The following is a 25,671-nucleotide window of genomic DNA, read 5'->3' on the forward strand; positions in this document are numbered from 1 at the left end:
CTTGTTCAATAAATTCTTTTTGGAAAACAAAATCTTGTAAAACATTCAATCCATGAAGGAAAAGAAAACTGCAAAAATTAATCTCAATGGAGAGAATCTTTAGGATTAAAACATACATAAACATAAGTTTCAGTAATTTATTTTTTCATTGATTGGAATAGTGCACTGTGGGCGTAATCGTGGTATTTGGGCTGTCGATAAAATAGTTTTTAAAATGCAGGTTATTCTTTTTTCTTTCCCTCTGATTATAGTTAAAACTGAAATTTAGGGGATTAATGAAGTATTTAGTGCGGGATTGTTGTAATAATTAATATCTATTGTAATCTACAATATATTCTACTCTTGTTTTTTCAATTGCCCTATTGTACTTCTCATTAACATTGGCTAACAGTTTCTCTTCACAAAACGGTACCATAAATATAAAAACTGATGTATTGCTATTAATCTGTACTGATGCTATTATAGTTTTGTATTTGATTTTATAGCTTTATTTTTTCTTTTAAAATCTTTGAAATTTCTCTATTTAGCAAATTTTGATGTGATTTAGAGACTTTTCATTATTGTTCTATATTATCAAATAAGACAGACCTGGTTAAGAATTCATATTTACATAATGTAATACATGTTTAGCATTTGAAAAATAATATTCACTATGGGAAAAAATATTAATTATTTTGAAGTATACCTCTTAAGTGAGTTAGAACCCTGTTATTTTTTTCCATTTTTAGTATATTTTTACAGTTGATAGAGATTTCTAGATATAAGCAAATGGTGTAATAAAATTCCAACGTCGCCTTTATCTCAGTAATTACCTGATTTTAGAAGTTTACACATTCTGCTAATGAACTACACATGTTCCAGCTGGCAAGTTTGTGCTTGGAGCTTATCAGCCACTAAAGATTCCTTAGGCCTGGATTATCAATAGGAGGAAATAAATATATCCTCATATATTGTTAACCTCTGTGGTTAACCTCTAGCAAAACATCTAAACACAATCTTTCTCTGCAAAATTATGGATTTTAGAAAAGAAAGAGTTCTAGTAGATAGAGTATTAGAAAACCAAACCAATAACTTCAATAGATTGATCCTCTCATACTGAGAATCAGACATAAATTTGGTTCCTTAACATGAGAGATTTTTTTTTTTTCTTTTTGGGAAAATGTGGCTATTATGGAAAAAATATTGGGTTGAAGTAAATGAAGCTGAAAGCAAGTGTGGAACTCCAATGGTGAAAATTGCTAAAAGATTCAGTAACGTCTTTTCTAAAGGAAAAATTGCAATCTGTTCGTTTAGTATGGACTGGAAAAACTTGTATAAGAAGTTATTCTACTTCATGCAAGTCTTCCAAGATGATAAAAGCCAATGTTTTGGAGGAACTAGAAGGTTGTTATAGAAAAACAAATAATGAGTCAAGAATTAAAAGCACTTGACTTCTAGATCAGAGTATTGACACAGTCTTGCCAAGGAATTTTGAAATATTGATCCATCATAAATCCATTTTTCATCTGCAGTTTTTAAATTTATTATTTTGACAGTTTGGGTGTGTTTTTTTTTGTTGTTGTTGTTGTTTGTTTGTTTTTAACTTCTTTGTCCCTAGACAACCTACTTTGTATAAGCTTTCTTTAACCTGGAATTATATGACGTTATAAAATTATTGCTTAGTGTCAACGAGAAGATGACCCAATGATGTTCTTTGATAGATTTCCTTTTCTACAGGCAAATAAACAGGACCGAAGGTTTAAGTCTGTGCACTAAGTCAAAGCTAGTGTAAGGAGTTTCATGTGAAAGTGTGTATTTTATATCACATTTGTTATGTATCTTCCATGCAGGGTGGCCGTTGTATCAGAGTCTTTTTCAAGCTATCATTTGCATAGCAGTTATACTGGGACCTCATCCTAGTCTGTTCAGTACTATCTACTTTGTTTTATAACTTCTAATGCAATAATTTAGCTGTCAGTAGGAACTTAGACACAGTGGAATTCTTCGAAAATAATTAAATTATAATACAGATATACGTTTTATAGATTTACTAAATTACTTTGGTCTTGCATACCTAATACACGTGTAATATAAGCATGGTTCTTGTTTTGAACACCTGTCCCTTCTCATCCCAGAGTTCCCAGCATCTCTCTTGTCGGGAAATGCAAGGCAAACACTTGATCCTGGTCGTGGTTATTTATCTTTCTCACTTGTCCTTCCTGCTTTGCCCGAGAGTCTATTCTCAAGGGCCTCTTTGTCCTCAATATGCTGGCCATTATCTTCCCTACTTGGAAGTGTGCTGATTTTAGGGACTCAGACTTGCCCCGTAACTGACCCATTGTCCAGTTCGGGTATCAGAAGAGCTTGCTCAGCCAACTGCAGAGAGTCCATTGTTTCTGCCCTCGCTCTTTACCACTGTCTCTGCTTAGCACTGCTTTGCTGTAATCTCCGGTGACTAAAGTCCTGAACTTCTGCTTAGTGACTCCCTGACTAGGACACTGCCCCCTCATCTCTACATCCCTCCTTTGTGCTGAGTGGCTTTATACATGCACATGCGCACACACGTTAATTTTTCTGCTTGTGTTTGTATGTACTTGAACCCCACCCCCCAAGCCTGTGATTTCAAAGCTTAATAAATAGCTTTCTAGCAGTGATATTAAAATAAAAAGCTATTCCCTTCCCTAAGAAATAAAAACAAAAATCCTTTCTGCATGTTAGTTTTCTGTTTTCTACTTCAAAATTCAACTGAGATCAAAAGCTGTTGGGACTACTCCTGTGTGAAGTAATTTCCAATAAAGTTTTATTTAAAGTGGGCTAGGAGAGAGGGAAGCAATGTTAAAAGGCAGTTATGCAAAAGTAATTGTTTGCTTAGATCTCACCCAGTAGTTGATTAGCCAGAAAATACATATTTTCTGACAGTAGAAGAGAGAGAAGTGATAGCTTCTAAGTGTCCCGGGATGTTGGTCATTCTTGTACCATTTGGCTGGTTGGTAGAGTGACCACATTCCAAACCACTTAGTCACCCCACTTAGGGAAAGCACCAAGATGACAATGACAACATTGCCTCCTCCCCACCTAATAGATTCACCTGCTCGTTCTTACTTCTCCAGAACAAAAACAAATGGAGGATCACTTCTCACGGGGAAAATAACCATCGTATCATGGCGTATTAGGTCGCTAATGGTTAGGAATGGCAGTGGTCCAGAAAAGAAATCTAATGTTTTATTTCAATCTCTTTAATGTGCTAATTTTATTAAATGCCACGACCCTCTACATTTCTGACATAAGTTTGCACAGTTCTGTTAATCATCTTTGAAGACGTGGTGTTTTCTGGAATATTCAGCCAGATGGATGGATGGATGCTTTCGTAGAGCACTAGAAGTATTTTTATGACCTGGATTGTGCTTCTGTACTTTTGATGCTTTTTCAGTATCTTCGATCTGTCAGTGCTTGTCCCCAGCAGGGGACTCGGGCACTCTGCCCACCCGCATTCTCCCCGGGAAGGACAAGCAAGTACCGGGGAGCAAGGGGAACGCGGGAAGCATGAGTATGTTGAAGTGTGAGCTTGCCTCGAAGGTATAATGGGACTTGTCCAAGTCTCGTTGTTTGAGAAGTGCTGTCAAAACCAAATGAGATGGAAAATAAAAGGACCCAACCTCCTGGGAAATTGGGGACCCTGAGCAACCAAGCAGCAGCATGCCTTCTCAGCTGGCATTGGCGCGTTGCACTTCTTTTGGACACCAGTGTATTGGGAACCCCAGCAGATGGAGGGTGGTGGCCATGGGTAAGTGGAAGGTACAGCCCAGCATCCTTTCTTGTGTCATGCCACGCCCCCCCATCCCTTTGGGTCCCAATGTGTGGGTACCTCAGTATGGCGGCTACTTTCTTCCTGAACTTTGATATCAAAATAGTGAATGTTCCTGCCTGTCAGGGTTTTAGGATAAATTCCCTGTCTTGCCACTGAAATATACAAGGCCTGAGCAATAAGCTGCAGTAAAATGCCCAAAGAAAATTTTTATTTGTTATGACCCTTCTTAGGTTCATCCCTAGACTTCATCCATCACTTCATTATGATGCTTTCACATAAAAATGAAATCCTTACACCAACCCGGAATGAGCACTGGAAGAGGGTGCCTTCCGAATGTGCGTCTCCTCTAGATGGATGCCTGCGAGGAGAGCTGCCCGAGCGTGCAGAATGAGGGCTGTGTGTGCTGAGAACAGGCCCAACAGTACAGGTCTGTTGAGTCGCAAACTAGGAAAGCATCATCCAAGAGCTTGCTAGTCAATCTGCTTCTCTAGAGGTTCGGATTCTGCACCCAGGAATCTAGTTTCAAAACCTCCCCAAGTGGTTCTGATGTGGAACCAGGTGAGGAAATAAGATGTGTGGAGGTTCCACATTCTGCCCCAGGCTTGCTGCGCACTCTTTCAAAACCTATGACTTAGAGGCTTAAAATGAGCACAATTGCATGTAAGTTGAAGGCCTTTGGGTTATGCCAAAGCAAACTCCACAACCTTGTCAATCTTCATCAATTCCAAGAGCACCTCAAAAATCTCTACTTACTAGTCAGTGGATTTCCAAATGAATCATGGCACAGGCCCAGTGGGAGAAACCTAGGGTAGCACATGTTTCTGGTATCTATTGGGAGGCAGGTGCTATTCTAGGCACAGTGAGCAAGATTGGCGAGTTACCCATCCTAGTAGAGGTGATATTCCAGTGGGAAGAATCAGAGAAGAAACAAGCATGCAAATAAATTAACTATATCATTCCTAATAGTAGTAAGTACAATGAAGAAAGTAAAGTTTCCATACTTTCCACATCCCTTCATAAAGGGATGAGATGGGATGAGATGGGATGGAATGAGATGGGATGGGATGGGATGGGATAGAATGGGATGGGATGGGATGGGATGGGATGGGATGGGATGGGATGAGATGGGATGGGATAGAATGGAATGGGATGGGATGAGATGGGATGGGATGGGATGGGATGGGTTGGGATGAGATGAGATGGGATGAGATGGGATGGGATGGGATGGGATGGGATGGAATGAGATGGGATGGGATGAGATGGGATGGGATGGGATGGGATGGAATGAGATGGGATGGGATAGGATGGAATGGGATAGGATGGGATGAGATGGGATGGGATGGGATGGAATGAGATGGGATGGGATAGAATGGGATGGGATGGGATGGGATGAGATGGGATGAGATGGGATGGGATGAGATGGAATGGGATAGAATGGAATGGGATGGGATGAGATGGGATGGGATGGGATGAGATGGGATGGGATGGGATGGGATAGAATGGAATGGGATGGGATGGGATGGGCTGGAATGAGATGGGATGGGATAGAATGGGATGGGATGGGATGGGATGAGATGGGATGGGATGGGATGGGATGAGATGGGATGGGATGGGATGGAATGAGATGGAATGGGATAGAATGGAATGGGATGGGATGAGATGGGATGGGATGGAATGAGATGGGATGGGATGGGATGGGATGGAATGAGATGGGATGGGATGGTATGGGATGGGATGGGATGGAATGAGATGGGATGGGATGGAATGAGATGGGATGGGATGGGATGGGATGGGATGGAATGAGATGGGATGGGATAGAATGGGATGGGATGGGATGGAATGGGATGGGATGGAATGAGATGGAATGGGATAGAATGGAATGGGATGGGATGGGATGAGATGGGATGGGATGGGATGGAATGAGATGGGATGGGATAGGATGGGATGGAATGGGATGGGATGGAATGAGATGGGATGGGATGGGATGGAATGAGATGGGATGGGATGGGATGGAATGAGATGGAATGGGATAGAATGGGATGGGATGGAATGGGATGGGATGGGATGGAATGGGATGGGATGGAATGGGATGGGATGGGATGGAATGGGATGGGATGAGATGGGATGGGATGGGATGGGATAGAATGGGATGGGATGGGATGGGATGGGATGGGATGAGATGGAATGGGATAGAATGGAATGGGATGGGATGGGATGAGATGGGATGGGATGGAATGAGATGGGATGGGATGAGATGGGATGGGATGGGATGGAATGGGATGGGATGGAATGAGATGGAATGGGATAGGATGGAATGGGATGGGATGGGATGGGATGGGATGGGATGAGATGGAATGGGATAGGATGGGATGGGATGGGATGGGATGGAATGGGATGGGATGGAATGAGATGGGATGGGATGGAATGGGATGGGATGGGATGGAATGGGATGGGATGGAATGAGATGGGATGGGATGGGATAGAATGGAATGGGATGGGATGGGATGGGATAGAATGGGATGGGATAGAATGGAATGGGATGAGATGGGATGGGATGGGATGGAATGAGATGGGATGGGATAGAATGGAATGGGATGGGATGAGATGGGATGAGATGGGATGGAATGAGATGGGATGAGATGGGATGGAATGAGATGGGATGAGATGGGATGTGATGGGATGGGATGGGATGGGGGATGATTGCAGGGAGAGGTAAGGACCATGCCCCTTTGCATAGCAAGGTCAGAGAAGACCTTGTTATTGAGCACGTGGCCTGTATCTAAGCCCTAATGCAATGAAAGGGAGGCGGCCTGGGAACATCTGAGGAAGAAAGAAACCTGGCTTATTTGACGTAGAGAAGATGGGTGTGTAATGAACAAGCCAAGGAATGGGTTAGTGACCAACTACATGGCTTTTTCTGAAATTGATCTTGAGAAATCTTAAATGTCCTTATAAAATACCTCCATTTATTAAGTGTGTTTTATTTGAGTTACTGTTTTCTTTGGTTGGGCTTCGAATTTTTTTTATAATTGTGTGCGTAAGTTGTTTTCCTTTGCGGAACATTATCATAGGTGGTCCCACTGTAAAAGCATGATTTTGAATTCCGTGGCTGTTCTAAGGTGAAGTTAGTGATAACGTGATGCTCATATGAGTAGCTGGATTTCAGCGTATTTTGTTTTCCAGGCTGAGTTTATAGCAGTTGCTCTTTGCTATTTCATATTATCAAGCCCAAATCCTCTTATGGTAGTGATCTTGTAAATCATTGAGATTATTTCCTATCACAAAGTTATTGTAAGCAAGAAAGAAGAGATTCATTTTCTGTTTTTATAAAACCACATTTATGATAATGTACCAACAAAAGAAAATATATCCTCATAACGTTTGCATTGACTAGAGCCTATTTGTTTAATTTTTTTTTTTTTATTCTGGCTGCCATGTTATGCTATAGGTGTATGTCAGTTGCTAAAATTGCTTCATTCCTAACCCGCAGTCTACAACCTGAATTAATGTCTTGGTATTTATGTCATCGACACAGAAAAGTAAAAAGATTTTATCCTTGCATTTTCAGCTATGGCCAGGAGTTGAAAGGGAAGGGTGAAAAAGACAATAAAGGATAGAAGAGGGAAGGGAAAGTTGAAGAAGATGCTTTAGAATATTCTGGAATGCCATCCTCTCCTTACTTCCCCCAGCTCCAAGCACCGTAACCCCATTTTCTCCAGGACTTTGACATTTTAGATGAAGCCATTTTGAAATGCCAGTTTGATATAGCATTTATTAAGTTCTTATCAAATTCTGGGAACTCATCTAAGCCCGTTATGATGTTAACACATTTAATTCTCTCAATAGCCCAATAAGGTACTGATACTGCCCCATTTTACAGGTAAATACATTGAGGCTCAGAGAAGTTACGTAGCTTGCCCAGGCTTGCTCAGGTAGCTCCATAGGGACGAGAGTCCAAGCAGCGTGGGTGCAGAAACCAGGCCTTTACGTGCGCTGGCACACTGCCTCTGATGGCTTCCATACAACCATTCTGTCTTGGGGACATTGTAATAACAGCCTAAAATGTGATTGTCAAATTTGCTGGGACAATAAGAATTCCAAATGTTTAAAGCCTGTATCCTACCCCACCACGTGGCTTCATGTTTTCCCTGAGCCTTATTCCATATTTGACCCTCGTCCTCTGATAGGGTCTCCCGGGAGAGGGGGGGAGTCTGTGGCCAGACACAGGCTACAGGAAGAGTCGGGGTCACCCCGTTTACATCTGAAGGCCTGCAGAGAATCAGTTGCAGGGGAAATGTCCCTTTCCTTGAAGTTCCCTCCTTCAACCTCCCAACTTAACGGAGGCGTGTGCACTCACGATTCCCAGCCAAACCATATTGGTTTCGTAATTTTTTGGGTTGGAAATATACACAGGACAGATAAAAAGATTCCTCCAACTTGAAAGAAACTGGCTCTTGTTATATGTGATCCATACCAAGCTGTAATTTCAAAGGATAAATTAGTGGAAGATTAATTATCTTGTTACTTGTTGACTAATAAGCTTTAGCTTTGCCTTTTTAGACATTTGGTAAGAGAAGATGTGCTAATTCAGTGTTAAAAATGGATAATTTTTTATTCTTACTATTTTAAGCTCATTTCATTATATAGTATGTATACACGTAAACAAAAACACATAAAGGTTTTAGGAGTTTTTTTATTATTTATGTCAGTTTCTGCCTCCCAAATGCAGCCACAAATGTCCCCTCCAGGGCAGACAGTGGCTTCTGCGCCATCCACATGTGACTATGACACTCTCTGCTCTTTCTTTCGTTCCCCTTGTGAAGACACTGCGTGTGGTTACAAGAAAGAACAACGTGTCTCTCTCACAAACCTAATTCCTCACTGTATTTAGGATAAGGACTCATTTGCTCAACCCTGAGAATTAAAAAGATAGTAATTATTAGCCATCTTCTAAAACATGATATTATTTCAAAAATGGAAGAATATGTTTCCTATATTTTTACTGTGTACCTCTTGCTCCAGAAAGGGAAGAAGCTGTATGATTGGAGTCCAAGAACAGAGGCATTAACAGTCAGAGCTCCTTGTTTACAGCCGTTTTGGAAGGCTCTAGGATTTCCAAGGGCAAACATGCAAACATACAGTCCACCTGTGCCTGTGTAAGGTTTGTAGAGCTGGGTCCTTGTTAACTATCCCTGGATGGTAAAGAGAGGGATTTACAGTGTGTAATTTTTTTGCCTTCATCGTTTTACAATTATCTCTTCAGTGGACTCATTTCTTCTTTCTGTGGACTTTTGTCAGGGAAATGAATGAAGTAGAAAACATTTTAATAACTTGTTTGTAATTTCAGCATATAGTATTGATGAGATATGATGCTTTGGCCCCTGATTTCCAATTCACTAATACGTTCATTCGTACCATGCACCTCTTAACTGTTGGAGAAAACAGCCGTATCATGCTCATCATGCAACCATAAAGTATATTGTAAAATATTAAATAAATACATACATGTAAAGCATAAAAATACCAAAGCTCTCACAATGTGGCGGTTGACAGGAAAAGCTCTGGATCAGACAAATCTGAATTGAAGCCCCGGGTTGTCCATTTTCAACAGTGTCCTCGCTAAGCCACGCAGCCTGTCTGGACTATATTGTTTCTTTATCTGCATAACGGATATAATAATATTTATTTTTTAGAGCTCTGAAAGTAAAAAATGACATATAATAAGTACTGAATAAGTGATTTTTAAAGAGAGAGCCTAAATAGCTCTTCTTAGAAATTTGATTTAAAAGAGAAGGTAAGAAAGTTAAGAAATACCATTTTGCAGTGCTTATTTTTATACTGTTTTACAGTTTCTGATATTCATGGTTTTTTTTTTTTTTTCATTTTAACATATGATGTTAGGATCCATCTTATAAGAATGTATTCTAGCCGGGCGCGGTGGCTCACGCCTGTAATCCTAGCACTCTGGGAGGCCGAGGCGGGTGGATCGCTCGAAGTCAGGAGTTCGAGACCAGCCTGAGCAAGAGCGAGACCCCATCTCTACTAAAAATAGAAAGAAATTATATGGCTAACTAAAATATATATATAGAAAAAATTAGCCGGGCATGGTGGCGCATGCCTGTAGTCCCAGCTACTCGGGAGGCTGAGGCAGTAGGATCGCTTAAGCCCAGGAGTTTGAGGTTGCTGTGAGCTAGGCTGACGCCACGGCACTCACTCTAGCCCGGGCAACAGAGTGAGACACTGTCTCAAAAAAAAAAAAAAAGAATGTATTCTATAATTTAAATTTAACTGGAAGTTTTTTTCTTAGTAGTACATAAAATAGTGATATGTCTTACAATTGGTATTTCAGATTCAATGAAATACAGTTTTTATGATGTGTATCAGCATTTCTTTTTCTTCAGGAGGCAATATTGTCTCATGGCTCTGCATTCAGACCTTGGTTGTGCATCGATTTTGCCAAATTCCTGAACCTGTCTTTGCCATATCTCTTACTTGCAAAATGAAGACCTATCCCATGACTTTGTTAGCATTAAATTAGAAAATGCACGTAAATTTCCTAGCTGAGCGTCTTGTGCAGAATTGTTAACGCACAATAATAGCCATTACGGCTGTTGTTATCTTGATTTCCTCGTGAGTCTATGTATTAACTGACCTGGATGCTAGATCCAGGACTGCCGCTCATTTGGAGTCTTGAGCAAAGTACTCAGCTTTTCTGTCTCACTGTCCTGTTCTGCAAATACTGTTTGGGCCAAGATGAACTGCACTTTGTAATTTTATTAACTAATGCAATCTTAACCTGATGTGACCATGCAATGAATTTCATTTGTTTCTTTCAGTTTGTGGGGACATCCATGGACAATTCTTTGACTTGATGAAGCTCTTTGAAGTCGGGGGGTCTCCTGCCAACACGCGCTACCTCTTTTTGGGGGACTATGTTGACAGAGGGTACTTCAGTATCGAGGTAAGTTCACATCATTTCTTCTCGGCCGCTCGGTTGTGAATCGACTGTGTGTTAATGAAAGAAGAGTGATGAATGTTACTGCCTTACGGAAATCCCCATTCCATAACCATGAAATTTAATACGCTTACTCCATAGAATATCACATGTCCTATTTTCAGTAGATTCCCATATCCTTTTGAATGTATACGGGTGCCAAGGAAATGGTAAAAGTAAGATTTTGCCTTCTGTCTATTTTATATATTTGCAACTTTGCAAAAATTGCATCTTATTTGACATTAGATAATTTTATTTCCCACTGAAAGAACCAATCAAAGTTGGTAAAATGAGCAGGAATATTTTTTCATGTCTATGCCTTACGATTGTGCAACAGTGTCACCTCTGTAAATTGAAAGCAAAGTGCGTGTGTGTCTGTGTGTGTGTGAGTGTGTGTGTGTGTGTGTACACTTACAGCTGCTGTATTTTGTCTTTCTTGGCACCTGTCCTCTAAGTAGGGTAATTTGTCAAACTCATTAATTAAAACAAAACAGATAACCTTTGAGTTGAGGCCCTTCCCCAGCCTCCCACCTGCATCTGCTCTAGGTGAGTAGAAATCACACTCTCAACAAAGGCGAGGGCCTGTGTTATTCATACGTCTTTTTTCTTTCTGGTGCCTAATGCGGTATCTCAATAAATATATCTTGAAATAAATGGTTTGACGTAGAAAACGTTTTCAAGAATCAGAGCTCATATGTAGTGGCTGACATTAGATGTGCTATCAAGAGAAAGCATTCAAAAGGAAAATGATTATTCTTAATTAAACAGAAAGTAACATGATATATTCTTAATAATCATATGAAAAATCTTATGTTTTAAAATTTTCATTATCGTTTTTTATTTACAAAATAGATATTTAATGTTGAAAAACATATAACCCTTAGTTTTTCTTTTTAAAGCTATGATACCAATTTTATTCTTTGGTTATTCAGTTCACCTCCAGTCATTGACTACACACACACACATATTTATATATACACCCACATACATGCACATATATACAGACATACATGCATGATAAGAAAATATACAAACATGTATAAACATAAATATTTCCACCAATATATTAATTCTTTCTGCATTTATGGATCACAGGTTTCTTAGTTACTCATGGCGATGATGAGGGAAGGGGAGGGGTGGTGATTGTGTATAAATCCCCAAAGAGAAAGTAAATTTTTGGTGTTTCCTCCATTTGGTGATCAAGTAACGTCAAGCACATAAAATGCATATGCATAAAATGTATATTATTGGGACTGTGAAGGATTTGCAGAAATATACAGCTTTGCTCTCTAGAAACCGAAATCTGTGTCGGAAAATATAACCATAAAAATCTATGTGGAATCAGAAACCTAGAATAGGTGATCGTCCAGAGTTCAGAAATTTGAATGGATTATTAAAATCTTATGACAAAGGAGGTACAAAAAGTACATGTCATTGGAACATAGAAAAGTGAGGAAGTATTGAGAGCACATGGCTGGGAAAGAAAACAAAGCACAAGAAAGACTTAGCTGGGAGGGGGATGGACGTGAACAGAGGAACAGAGGAAGAAATCGGGGAACCTTGCAAACCTTGGGTTTTGCTCTTGGGCTGACTTGACCAGCTTCAGCAGCAGGGAAGGCCAATGAAGTATAAATTTTTTAAGACTTGTGTGTCACATTAGGGCTGGTATCTGTCGGCAGTAACAACATCAACAAAACAAAAGCCCTATGTAGTGGTGGTTTGAACAAGAGAAATGTTTATTGTAAAATCCCTTAGATGGGCGGCCCAGGGCTGGCGTGGCCCAGTGTGGCGCCGGGGCCCAGGCCTCTGCTGCATTGTTGCTCTGAGGTTCATGGCCTCATTCCAGAGACATCCCGGTGACCTAGGACAGCTGCAGCAGCTTCAACCATCACGTCTCTGCATTACATTCAGCAAGCGGGAAAAGGAGAAAGAGCAGGGTGTATCTTCTTAGTTAAGGATGTTTTCCAGAAGTGGCACAGTCACTTCAGGCTCTGTCTTAGGGGTCACACTTTGTTGGTACGGCCCTAGGTGATTTGATTTGTGTGTAGACGGGTTTGAGAAAGACCACAGTGGCCAACAAACAGCAACGGAAGATCAGGGGTTTCTGCTCCTCCCCTTCAGTTAGAGTTATGTAGGATCTAAGGAGATGTTTTAAAAATTATTTTAGTAACCCTTAAATTCATTTTGTTCATTTAACATTTATAGTACTCCTAAGAAAGGAGGATGAGGTTGAATGAAAAAGGAGTTCTGCTTTCCTTGGAGTTTGCCTTTTAAGTGAAGAAATCCCAAGACTCTCCGGTTGGGAGTGATTATTTTTATCAGCCAAATGCTGGTGGAGCGCTTTGTTTTAATATCATAACATTTGTGACTTTTAACAACTTAGTTTGTATCTTTGTAAACGTAATCAAAGGCGACACTTTCTGTTAATTTGTTAATCAATATAAAGCACTAAATTATGCATTGCTTGAGTGACAGTTGACACAATTAGACTTTTCTTTCTTTATGCCACCAACCTCATCCTTGGATAATTTAAATTCTTAATTTTATTTGTCTTTATTTACCTTTTTTTATTTTTTTTTATTGTTTTACTTGAAGAATGCAGGCTTCTGAACCTCTGGCCTCAAACCACTTGAAATTTCCTAAACTTTTTCTAAGTAGAGCTTTTCAGAGCTCTGTTTTTTTAAAGTAAAGGAAGTTGAGAAGCAGTAATCACTAATTCGTTCCTCAGCAGGTTTTTTTTTTTTTTTAGTCTACAATTAATCTAGATATTTGAACTAGGAACGTTGCTATATTTTATATAGTATGCTCCTTTTGAAATACGAGCAAAGGATCGAAGAATCAAACAGACTGTTGGTGACGTATCCAGTGTCGTTATCATAGGACATTGAAAAGTTCTAAGATGCACGTATCACTCCTCATCCTCAAAAACACCTCTTTAATTAAACTCCAGGAGTCTGAGGGTACAGCCCCAGGGACTGCGGCATCCATGCAAAAATGACAAAATAGCTCAGATCCGAAATGGTCCATTTTGATTAGATTATGGCCTCTGAGGGGCGTTGGGACGGCTCAGTGATGTCATCATCGTGTCTAAAATAGAACAGACTTTCATATAACATGCACTCACAGAGAATACTTTGGGGATTTTTATTGCGGATGAAGGAAGCCGACATTGTTTGTATTTTGCAAATCCTATTGTTTGCGTGGTTTAAATGATCTCATTTATTCCTCGCAGCTCTGAGCGGAACATGTAAATGCATTCCTTCCTTTTACGAGTGCAGAAACTGAGGCTCTGAGAAAGGTCACACATGTAGTAAATGACAATGCTGGGATTGCAGACTTTGCTCTGTCACTGCCCGGGTCTCAGCTGCAGCACACTCACCTGTGTACCACAGAGTACGCAAAAAATACACACGACAGTAATGCAGAAACGTAGACACCCTGTTGCATTCACCCATGTGTGTTCAAGCGTGTACACACAGCCCTCTCCCCACCTACACCCTCTGAAGGTCAAAGCATTAAATACAAAATGTTCTCCAGTACAATACTGTGGTTTAAAAAAAAAATCCTGAAATAGGAGTCCAGTTTTCCAGTGTGTGTTACCCTAACAGGCTTCAAAGTGTTCTCGGTTCATCTGGATAATTCGGAGCTGCACGGCAGGTCCTGTCCCTGGGCCATCCTCGGGGACAAGGGAGCACTCAACTTTAATTTTTACCAAATCAGCCTTGAAGAATAGGCTCGGATTTCAAACAGGCACTAGGCGATGTGCCCTGGGCAGTACACAGAGCTAGTTTACGCTCTCCCCTTTCCCCACCACCCATCTTCTTTTGCCAAGATTGGAAAGCATCTCCCACAAAGTTAGCTCAAATAAGACAGGCGAGCTTTTGAGTCGTGATGAAAGAGGTGATTTTGTTGTGAGTAGTAATTTGTCTTATACCAAATGCTGCTTTTCCTGGTGATTGCATTGCTCCACCTAATCTCTTTGATCAGGCAGATGTGTGTGCAGAGGGCCACGGCTGAGTGTGTGTTGCGGGGAACACAGGGAAAAACTCAGAATTGCGAGCAGTCACGCACAGCTGTTTCTTTCCATGCAATTCCCCAAGCTCCCGTTCCAGCCATGCTGCGCTGCGCTGCCTTGAGTTTTGCAGCGAGCTGGCCCCTTGGCCCTGCCTGCCTGCGGCTCCCAGCCCAGGCCTCGAACACGGCTCAGCGTGAGGAGTCGTGTTTAATCACTGTGAGTTCCCGGACCAAGGTGAACCACATCGAGTTCAGGCAGTGTTCCAAGCTTCTGCCTGAACATAACAAGCAAGGGGCACACCGAGCGATGTTAGGTGACAGTGACGCCAGGGACACGAGGAAGAAGTCGTCTGGCCGTCTCCCTGCATTGCTCTTCCGGCTGCCTGGGGCGTGTGTGTCGGGCGGGGCAGAGGATGTCTTGGGGGGGCTGCATTTGACCTTTCAGGAATCTGGATCTTTCCCAGCTCATGCGCAGTGAGCCTTCCCGTAATTGCCCAGTGATTGAGAGCTTTTGAGCGGAGCCTTTCACAGCAGGGGGGGTTACCTCAGAGAGCTGATTAACATATAGCTAAAGCTGTATGTTATTTTACTTCCTGGCTTCCTGCTTTACTTCTCTGTGCAATTTTTCCAGAATATTTACCATTCAAAAGCATAAATGACAAAGTATATCATTGCACTATTATTATCAGGGAACCAATTAAACTAATGAAAATTGCATTCTTAGTGGGTTAATCAAATAGGAGAAAGCTGTCTTTGACAGAAATTGATCAAAAGATAGAGATGCTTAGTCTCATACTGAGTAACCTCAACTAACTGTAAAATGTAAATATTTGTTTAATTAAGAGTAAGAGTGGAAAGACTGTAGGGATCCAGTTAAAGTGATCAGCGCAACTCATTTGCATCTCACCATGCAAGAAAGGCCAGTGTAACAGGGCACTCTGTTTCTACCTTAACCAATTAATTCCATGCAAAATTGATTTAAATTAGGCATCTGATGCCACATAGATAAAAAATAATTATTTAAGTACTTTTATTTCACTGCTTTCATTGTGATAATTTTTTATAAGAGACTTTTCTTTTTTTTTTTTTTAACTAATATTAGGTTATGATTTTGCTTAAGATCCTCAGCGCTCCAAAATATTAGAACTGTAGACGGCAGAGTAATTGCCAGCGAGACAGTGTTGTGCTTGGCAGCCCCCGCCCGCCAGATGCTGAGGGTGAGGCTGGCGGAGCTCCACTCCTCGGTCCACCCCTGCCCTTCCACTGGCTGAGTCTGGGGTTTTATTCAGTGTTTGGGAAGATATTTGATTCTTGCCACAGGGGGAGAGGGAAATAACATTGAAAAGAGGATTCTTGTTTTTAGAGTATTTTGAGCCAAGAATTTGGAAACTGAGTTATTTTTCTCTCTCCCTACCCCCCAGTCTCTCTCCCTCCTTCCTTCCTCCCTCCCTTCCTCCCTTCCCTCCCTCCCTTTTTTCCTTCCTTCCCTTTTCCTTTGCAGGAAAGGAGCTAATATTTTCTGAACTCCTACCATATACTGGGCGCTATGTCTATTAAATAATAAGGGAAATTAAGCGTGTATCGCATCATTTAAAAGTTGCAAGTAGATGTGATCGGCATAGTTAGCGTAGAGCGTTTCTGTATCAATCTTTGAGGTTTCATTTATGGAAGCTGCAGTCATTAGGACTGGAGGTGAGAAAGCCATGTGCCGGTATCAAAACGAGATCTTTAACGGATAGCAAAAGAGAAACTGGGTCTTAGAATGTGATTACTCTAGTAGTAGTTGAGTGAGGTTAAAAAAATAGAGTTAGATTTTAGTTGGAGAGATAATAGCTTTGCTTTAAAATAAATTGTTGCAGGCAAAACTAACCTTAAAGGGGTCAGAACTGTGATTACATTTTCAAACTGGGAGGGGGCACAAGGGAGCCTTCTAGGTGCTGAAATGTGACTGGATCTGGGTATTGTTTACATGGGAGGAGTATACATATGTAACAATGAATTGACCTGTAATTTAAAATATGTACACTTCACTGGGTAAGTTATACTGTCCAAAAAAAAAAAAAAAACCCTTAAAAAAATAACTATACTACAGTACAGCCAAAACATGTATTCTCTCTCCCAATATATGAATAAAATTCATTTACAATAGCAATTACAACACGTAAATGTATTTTCAAGGGCGTTACATACCCATTCATATTCTATATTAGACAGTCTAAGTTAGCAACCAGTTTGAGAAAACATATATTACTTTCAGATTAAGGTAGAACTGGGCCGGGCGTGGTGGCTCACGCCGGTAATCCTAGCAGTCTGGGAGGCCGAGGCAGGTGGATCGCTTGAGGTCAGGAGTTCGAGACCAGCCTGAGCAAAAACAAGACCCCATCTCTATTAAAAATAGAAAGAAATTATCTGGCCAACTAAAAATATATATAGAAAAAATTAGCCGGGCATGGTGGCGCATGCCTGTAGTCCCAGCTACTCGGGAGGCTGAGGCAGGAGGATCGCTTGAGCCCAGGAGTTTGAGGTTGCTGTGAGCTAGGCTGACGCCACGGCACTCTAGCCCGGGCAACAGAGTGAGACTCTGTCTCAAAAAAAAGAAAAAAAAAAAAAGATTAAGGTATAGCCTTATAAACTTTAAATTGGGAACAGTCCTCTCTCATTGACATTAATGATAGTGTATAAATGTCTTCTGAAATGCGAGACAAGCTTGAGTAGGGCAGACTCCCTTTGTTAGAGCATGTAAGTGCAGCTATAAAACCTAACACACAGCAGAGACTTATCAGACCACCGGACCACCCTGAGATGACAGGGAACTTTGCACACATCAGCAGATCAATACGCTTCAAGGATCACCTGTGCAGGCCATTTGGTCAACTTTTCAGAAATATTAACATCATTAGTCACATGAACTTTAATAACTATAATCAGAAAGCAATGATTAGAAAATGAATTAAAATAACATATATATAATTTAACGTCAACCTACTGTTTTTGTTTACTTCAATCATAATTACATAGTTAGAGACAATATCTTGCTCCAGCAACACAATAAGGCTCACTTGTTCTGATAATTAGTATTTTCTTTAAAACTTGGACTGTAACGTAACGGGCTGAAAGCATAATTAGTTTGCACTCAATTTGTAAATTATCACATGAGCTGACGGAGATGATTATTCTTCACAGGCAGCACAATGAGTAAGTTGCCAGTAATTTTTCCCTATAGACATTATCCGGAATATCTCCGGTATGTTGGAGGCCGATTATTAAAGTGTGAATATTGTGGATTTTGGTTTCAGATTTTAGTAACCAGAATCAGACTTGTCTCAATGTTTTTGTGATTTCTGTATCTTCTTAGCTTCACTATTAGAACATATATTTCATGAGGATAAAAAAGTTTACTTGGCTTTCGAACTGTGGTGTTCTGTTCCCTGGGGACTCTTAATGAATGCCAGTTGAGGGTGGTGACATTGATGCTGATCGCCGAGTGTGCGAGTCGTCTTAGTGCGCGTCTCGGGAAGCCTGTGTCCATGTAGGTGTGTTGCGAACTTGGTGAATGCGTTGTTGGCGTCACGTTTACACAAACTGATTGGAGAGTTGTAAGGTGTATGACATGTATCCCCTCGCCATCAGTACAGTGTGGTTAACAAGCAACTAATGGATGAAATAAAACACTTCTATTTATAACCCTAATCATTTAAAAAATCAGGTAACAGAAAAGGAAGACTGAGAAAGAAAATGCAAGATAAGATTTGAAGGCAAACACTGAGTAGCTCAGGCTGACTTTGATTGCTTCCCCATTTTCTGTTACTTTCTCTCCGTCACTACCTCCCTGCCTTCCTCTCCCTGGTCATCTTTTATTTCAGGGTCTTTGGTATGTAAAGCCTTAAGTTTTTGTTTTATACATAAATATAATAAAGGCCAGGAAACCTCATTACTCATACCAATATCCCTTATATTTCACACCAGAATGTTTTCAATTAAGGTTCTTCCTCTTTCCATTTTTTTCTCCCCTAAACCAACCTCTCTCACTCCCCGCAGGCCACGTAATTCTCTTTGTATTAACCATGTAAAATCTGTTGTTTTCTTGTGTTGTATGATGAACCTTGACTTTGTACCAAAGTAACGTTTTCTGTTTGATTGTCAACATCTTCCCCAATAAGGCCAGCCCGTTGGGGATTTTTGGTGACATATTTGATTCATGTCTTTAGGATATGTGAGCAGTGGAATACATAACTATAAGGGACAAATATTTATTTTTATATGATTTTTTGTTTTTATCTTTCTCAGTGTGTGCTGTATTTGTGGGCCTTGAAAATTCTTTACCCCAAAACACTGTTTTTACTTCGTGGAAATCATGAATGTAGACATCTAACAGAGTATTTCACATTTAAACAAGAATGTAAGTATACTTCAAACCTCTTCCTTTAACACCATATGTGCTAAATCATCGTTTTCATCCATTGCCTAAAAGTCAAAAACTTAACGTGACACTCTTTCGTTTTATTTCGTGTTTCTTTTAAAGCATGGACAGTTAGGAGAATACAGAATTTCTTTTTAAATTATGACTTCTCTATAAAGTGATCGAAGAATTTGAATTAAGATTTGATGTAATTTATTGTAAGAAACAATTGATTTATGGATAGTACTGCTGGGGACAATAATTCTACCCTTTAATCTCATATCACTCAAGAAAAGCGAATGGGAAGGGCGGATTGAACACCATGCCTCTATTTTTGGGCCCAATAGTGCATTTTATAAAATTAAAGATGACTTCTTTTAGATATAGATAGTAGGAATACAGAGTACTTCCATTAAATTTCATTTTCCTCCTCTCAGTTTTCCCTGTTGTCCACTGAAACTTGTAAAGATACATAAAGCTTGAAGTTTTTGTGCTGTATATAAACACAGTTACACTGAAGGCCAGGTATTGGTACTACACATACCAGTATTTTTCTGTTTCATTTAGTTCTGTATTCAGTGGAGCATAAAAACTCTCAAGACATTAGATGTAAGTCAATAAGGGAAAAGCAATTTGCAGTGAGATAGAAACGACTTTAGAAAATTTCTTGCCTTATGCTTTTCTGTAAAATCATGCAGAAATATCAACCAGCTTCACGGCCATTTTTCTGTTGGTCTTCCAGTTGTTTGTGTATATTGTGATACATCTGCAGATAAAAAGCCGGAATGTATATAAAAGTTCTCTCCTTTGCTATATAAAAAGTTATGAAAAATTGTAAAATAGAGATGAATGACAATAAGAAAAAACACCAGATGTAAATAGTCAATCTGTAACTCTTAAAAAATCTTATTAATTATATTTTGGAAATTGCAATGTATACTTTATGCTAACAACACAGTCGTGGCAAGAAAATGTTTAAAAAATATTTCAATGAAACGATCCTAGCTATAAATCATGAGAGTAAATATTTGGTTTTTTTATCACTTTTTAAAAGGTAAAATAAAGTATTCAGAGCGCGTATATGACGCCTGCATGGATGCCTTTGACTGCCTTCCCCTGGCCGCCCTGATGAATCAGCAGTTCCTGTGTGTGCACGGTGGTTTGTCTCCAGAGATTAACACTCTAGATGACATCAGAAAAGTAAGTTCTTGGTGGCTCACGCCTGTAATCCTAGCACTTTGGGAGGCTGAGGCAGGAGGATCACTTGAGGCCAGGAGTTTGAGACCAGCCTGAGCAACATAGTGAGACCCAGTCTCTACAGAACATTAAACAATTAGCCAGGTGTGGTGGTGCTCACCTGTAGTCCCAGCTACTCAGCAGACCGAGGCAGGAGGATGACTTGCACCTGGGAGTTTGAGGTTGCAGTGAGCTATGATGCTCCTACTGTATGCACTCTAGCCTGGACAACACAGTGAGACTCTGCCTCAAAAAAAAAAAAAAAAAAAACAAAAAAAAAAGAAAAGTAAGTTATGTTATTTTCCAAATCTAATCATTCTGTGTGCTTCAGTAATGAACAGATGTTAATTACCCCGCCTTTATCACTAACTTTGAATTAAAATGATTTAAAGTGGTCATGAATCTCTTCTTTACATTAAATTTTTATCTAGAAAGGAAGCGGTATTTATACTTGGAAGAGTTTTTATCTTTAGAACCTCAGGGTTCACCTTGCCATGTGACATGTGTCATTGGAAAAATAAAATATTTGATCTCTGAAAAAGAAATGCTTTTTCATTTCCCTTTGGCTTTTTTCGAACAATCCAGTGTATATTCATGATACGTTATGGTAGAAATGTTGCTTTGCCCTTGGGAAAATATCACAACTTGACCTTTGAGATATGTACCTTTTACGTTTTTTTTTTTTAATTAACTATTTGTTATAGCTTAAAACTTTGAAGTAACAATCTCTAACAAAGGCAATGATGATATTCTATTGTTGCATGGAATGGCTGGGTGAAAACCAATTGAGTTAATTTAATCATGGCTATTGTTGCTTTAGCCAGCAAAAAGATGAGTTAAATTGAATTTGGAAGTGGATTATATCTTTTTCTTGAGAAAACATAATAATATGGCATAGTTTTATATAGTAGAAGAGACAGTCTTTTATTATTTTAGTTATATTTCTAACTCCAATAATTGCAACAATGTAAGGAAAAGAATGAGAGAAAGAGTGATCAAAAAACTCTGCATATTTTTCTTGGGGCCAAAATCACTAAAGGGAGAAAGCAATGTAAAGGTTTTCTTATGTCATCTTGAAATAATATTACTTGGAATTATTTTAAAGTATGATAATTTGTTCACATTAATATTTATAACATGTTATATGTGATTGAAAGATTGTGTTCTATCTTCCTATCAAGGAAATCTAAACTAAAAATTTTTTGTGAGAATTATGAACAGTTGAAAGCTTTATTTTTAGGACCTTCTTTCCTCTACTTTGAGAGACCTAAGAAAATATGCTTGTGTCTATCCTAAAAAAGAAAAAAGAGGTGGGAATAATTCTAACCTTCTATTACTATTCTCAACAATAATTTTATCAAAAATAAATTGGTCACATCATTCTAAATTACTGTATTCTAACTACAAAAATCGAGATTTTGCTGAGTTTTGTTCTAAAGATAATACTATTTAGTATTTATATATTAAAGCCTAATGTATTCTAAGTAGACTTTGGCTTTAAATAAATGATGCACTAATCTCAATGAGTATAGAATTTATTGCTTAAATATAGGTTTACTTAAGAATAATCAGGGACACAATTGAAATTCTAGCTCTTATCATTTCTGGGCATGCATACAAAGATTCCTTTGGTGGCAATTGTTTAAGTGATTGCCATTTAATCACTTTTTCCATTTCCCTGAGTTTGCAAACTTCATTACCAAGTCTCAAATCTATATGTTGAACGACATTTATAAGTTAATTCTATCAGCTGCCTTAAGTTCCTAGATTAGTAAACAGTATTTTTCCATTGTGTTCGGTGGGTAAGGAAATCAAAAGTTTTATCTATTCATGTATGCGTGTCTCCCATTGGTAACCTGATAACCACTTACTACGATAGGTTTAGAAAATGGAATAAGTCCAAGTACAAATAAGCGTAGTTGTTCTGGTAGCAAATGTTGGACTCCAATGAGCAGGCGGAGCGAGGAATCTGCATCACGTTTTGCCTTAAGCTTGAACCTTCCTCCGCAGAAACTATTCGGGTGACTCACCAGGCTTTTGGGGACAATGCAAGGAGTGCAGCGCCATGCAAGCGTGGCACGAACGCTGCACAGATAGTCGAGAATCTGTTGCAAGTGACCCATGTTCTAGAAGGTCTGCTGCAAGCAGAAAGCCTGGGAACGTTGAATGGGTGCGGGTCAGGTTCAGAGAACTGTGTGGCGTCCCAAGGGGCTTACTCAGAAGGGGACTGAGGCGTCATTGCCCCGTGTACAGTGTTTCTGGTCTCTCGTATCTTCTGCAATAAATGTCTCTATTTTTCATATTACCTGGCTGGATGCTTTCTGGACAGAACTTGTACGTTTTACTCTCTTGCCTTGACCACATTTCATGGGCTTGGATGGAAAATGAGGAACGTAACAAGTGTCCTCCTAAACGGGTATGAGGGAAAGGTCACTCAAAATAGCATTTTCATTATTTGAATAAAACTGATAATACTATAGAAAGTTCTGTACCCTAGAGAATAAATACAAAAGATAGGCTATCAGACTATTTTGTTGAAGATGCAGTCGTCAGCAAAAAAAAAAAAAGCTATAAACCGCTACTGCAAAATTAATAACCATTTTATATGGTTCTTATTTATTGTGTTTCTTTAATACCTTTCTTCGTAGGAGTTGGTGTTGAGGAAATACGTTATTAAATTATGAATATATTTACATATCATAAATCTCTACTACCATGAACTCAGTATCCTTTTACAAGTTCATTGATTTTTTAGAGAAAAACTATATTTAGGGAAGTAAAACATTCAAGTTCTTCCTTAATACTCTGTCATCAAGGTTCAAGTGTTCAGGTGTAAAAATAATATTGTATTTACTTTCCCATTAGAAGGGAGATGCTTGCTTTTTATTTTAAAAGTTAAACAAAAGTACATCAAATATACCTTGTTTCCTGCTCTGTGTGTTTGTGTCTTGTCTTATAGGACCTATTACACACTTGCTTCTAGTGTTCTGTAGCACACACAGCATTGGTCTTGCTCTATATTTAAGGTACTATAGAGATCTAATGGGAAATGTAGTCATGGGGTTCAAGTACAGAATTGTTCCTTTCTGCGTGAATGTAAGCAGTTCATTTTTCTATAATTTGATGAACTTTTAAAAAATAACTAGACATCTCATTATAAATTAAGTAGATTTTTTTTTAAAATATCACCTGTTATCCCCAGGACTTACCTCCTGGCATATTTTAGATATTATGTTCAATTTTCACATATATCATTAATTTTTTAGCTGTAAAATGATTTTTAGGTTTGTATTTTCTCTTGTGTTCGTTTGAGTTTTCAGTACACTTCTTTAATTAATTTTGTATTTGTTTATTTTTTACTATAAATGACAGTAACTTTTAGAATGTGCTCTATAATTTATCTAGCATGAATTATATATTCTGGTTGCTTTGCCAAACCTTTAGCTGAGGATTCATATTAATCAAAGTTTCTCCTCCCCTGCTGTCCTACCCCTAATAATAAGTTCTTGTTTCTCAGAAAGAAGTTCTGTATTTTTATGGACAAGCATTATTTTTTTTCTTGAATGAATTGTTCCAGGAGCATAAATTATTTAAATCTCTTCAACAAGTCTAAGTTTGCGATGAATATTTTATGGCTGACATAATGGTTAAATATAAAGAGGCTTGTTTTCATTGAGTGTTGAAAATGTGAAATACTGCTTCATTCTCTTTAGATATTAGTAAAAATTAGTGTGCGGCAAAACCATTATTTAGATCATCTTCTACATCCCAGGAAAAATCAAGAATTTGGTTGTCAGCCTAGTATATTCACTTGTCTCTGTTGGATGTTTTAAAATATTAAAGTGTTGACTATGAAGAATATCAATTCTCAATAGATTTTCATGGCTATTTTATGCTTTTATTCAAGAGACTCCATATTATCTGCTAATTCACCAAAGATCCTTTAATTACGTTTACATCAGAGTAAACTAAAGGAAAGTGACGGTGTTATAAAAGTGTTGATGAAATGTTATTTCCAGTGATTATATTACTCACGTGCTTTCTAAACGCACCTTCTAAAATTGAAATATGACTTTTGCTAAGCATTTATAGCTGGAAAATGGATTCCCTGGGAAGGCTTCGGGTAAAATTACAAGGCTTAGAACTATACACTGAAGAAGGGCTTGCTAAATTTGAGGTTATTTGACCACTACCATTACTCTTATTTGTGTCCAGTAAGATCCACAATAGGCTTGTACTTTAGAATCGGAAGCCTAGATGGCCTGTAAGGAATGGATATCCAAAATGTCACATAGCAAGTGACTGCTTTTACAGCAAGTGACAAGAAGAAAGCTGTCTATTCTCAAAATCATATTGTCAAACATAGAAACCATAACATAGCCGTAAAAACCCAAGGGTGTTCTCGACCAGGACTTCTGCATCACAGTTCCAACAGAGGCGGTAATGGGCATCTCCCCAAAGATAAAAGAAAAGCCCCTCTACAAATTAAGCACCTAGAGTCCCATTACCTGGTAATGACTCCAACAGTAGATGCGTAAGGAGGAAGAAGAGCAAAAGGGAGAGTAGGAGGAGGGAGGAAAGGAGTAAAGAGCAGGGATTAAAGAGGCAGGGAGGGGGGAGATGAAGACAGGTCATGAGTGAGCTCATCAGGAAAGCAGGAGAGAAAGATGAAGGATATAAGGAGGAGGAGGAAAGAGAACAGGGAGGAGAGAAGACAGTTGAGCCTGAACTGCGGCTGGCGAGAAGGAGGGTTCTGCCACAGTGCTTGTTTCTCGTATTTTCTGAATTGCAAGTTTCTAAAGATTCGCATTTTGTTCTCTGTCTTCTATTTTTTTTTTTTAGTTAGACCGATTCAAAGAACCACCTGCTTACGGGCCTATGTGTGACATCCTATGGTCGGACCCCCTGGAGGATTTCGGCAACGAGAAGACTCAGGAACATTTCACCCACAACACAGTCAGGGGGTGTTCATACTTCTACAGGTGAGGGGGGCTTGCGTCCCGCCCGTCTGCCTCGGGAAGGCTGGAGCTTGCTGGGCCGGGCGCTGGATTTATTGGCCATGTTCGTGTGACTTCTTTCGGAAACCAGTATAAACGAAAGGTTCACTTGGAAAGTCTGGTTCAGATGGGTTCTTAGTGCTTGGAAAATGAAAACATAAAGAAATGAATAAGTGAATAAGCAAATGTCAAATATATATGCATTTATAGACATACCTTGGAGATACTACAGGTTGAGTTCCAG

The 25,671-nt window shown here is 39.3% G+C and overlaps 1 protein-coding gene across 3 annotated transcripts in view; it reads left to right on the forward strand.

Annotated features, from left to right (window-relative positions):
- The window catches only part of PPP3CA (protein phosphatase 3 catalytic subunit alpha), a 312,082-nt gene that overhangs the window by 221,707 nt on the left and 64,704 nt on the right, over positions 1–25,671 (forward strand). For all 3 annotated transcript variants that reach the window (XM_069485469.1, XM_069485468.1, XM_069485470.1), the window contains exons 3-6: positions 10,624–10,748; positions 19,083–19,194; positions 20,249–20,394; positions 25,273–25,412. In XM_069485469.1, the coding sequence (XP_069341570.1) occupies positions 10,624–10,748; positions 19,083–19,194; positions 20,249–20,394; positions 25,273–25,412 (523 nt within the window). The remainder of the gene's footprint in view (positions 1–10,623; positions 10,749–19,082; positions 19,195–20,248; positions 20,395–25,272; positions 25,413–25,671) is intronic.

The sequence above is a fragment of the Eulemur rufifrons genome, chromosome 13 (genome assembly GCF_041146395.1).
Source record: "Eulemur rufifrons isolate Redbay chromosome 13, OSU_ERuf_1, whole genome shotgun sequence".
Lineage (NCBI taxonomy): Eukaryota > Metazoa > Chordata > Mammalia > Primates > Lemuridae > Eulemur > Eulemur rufifrons.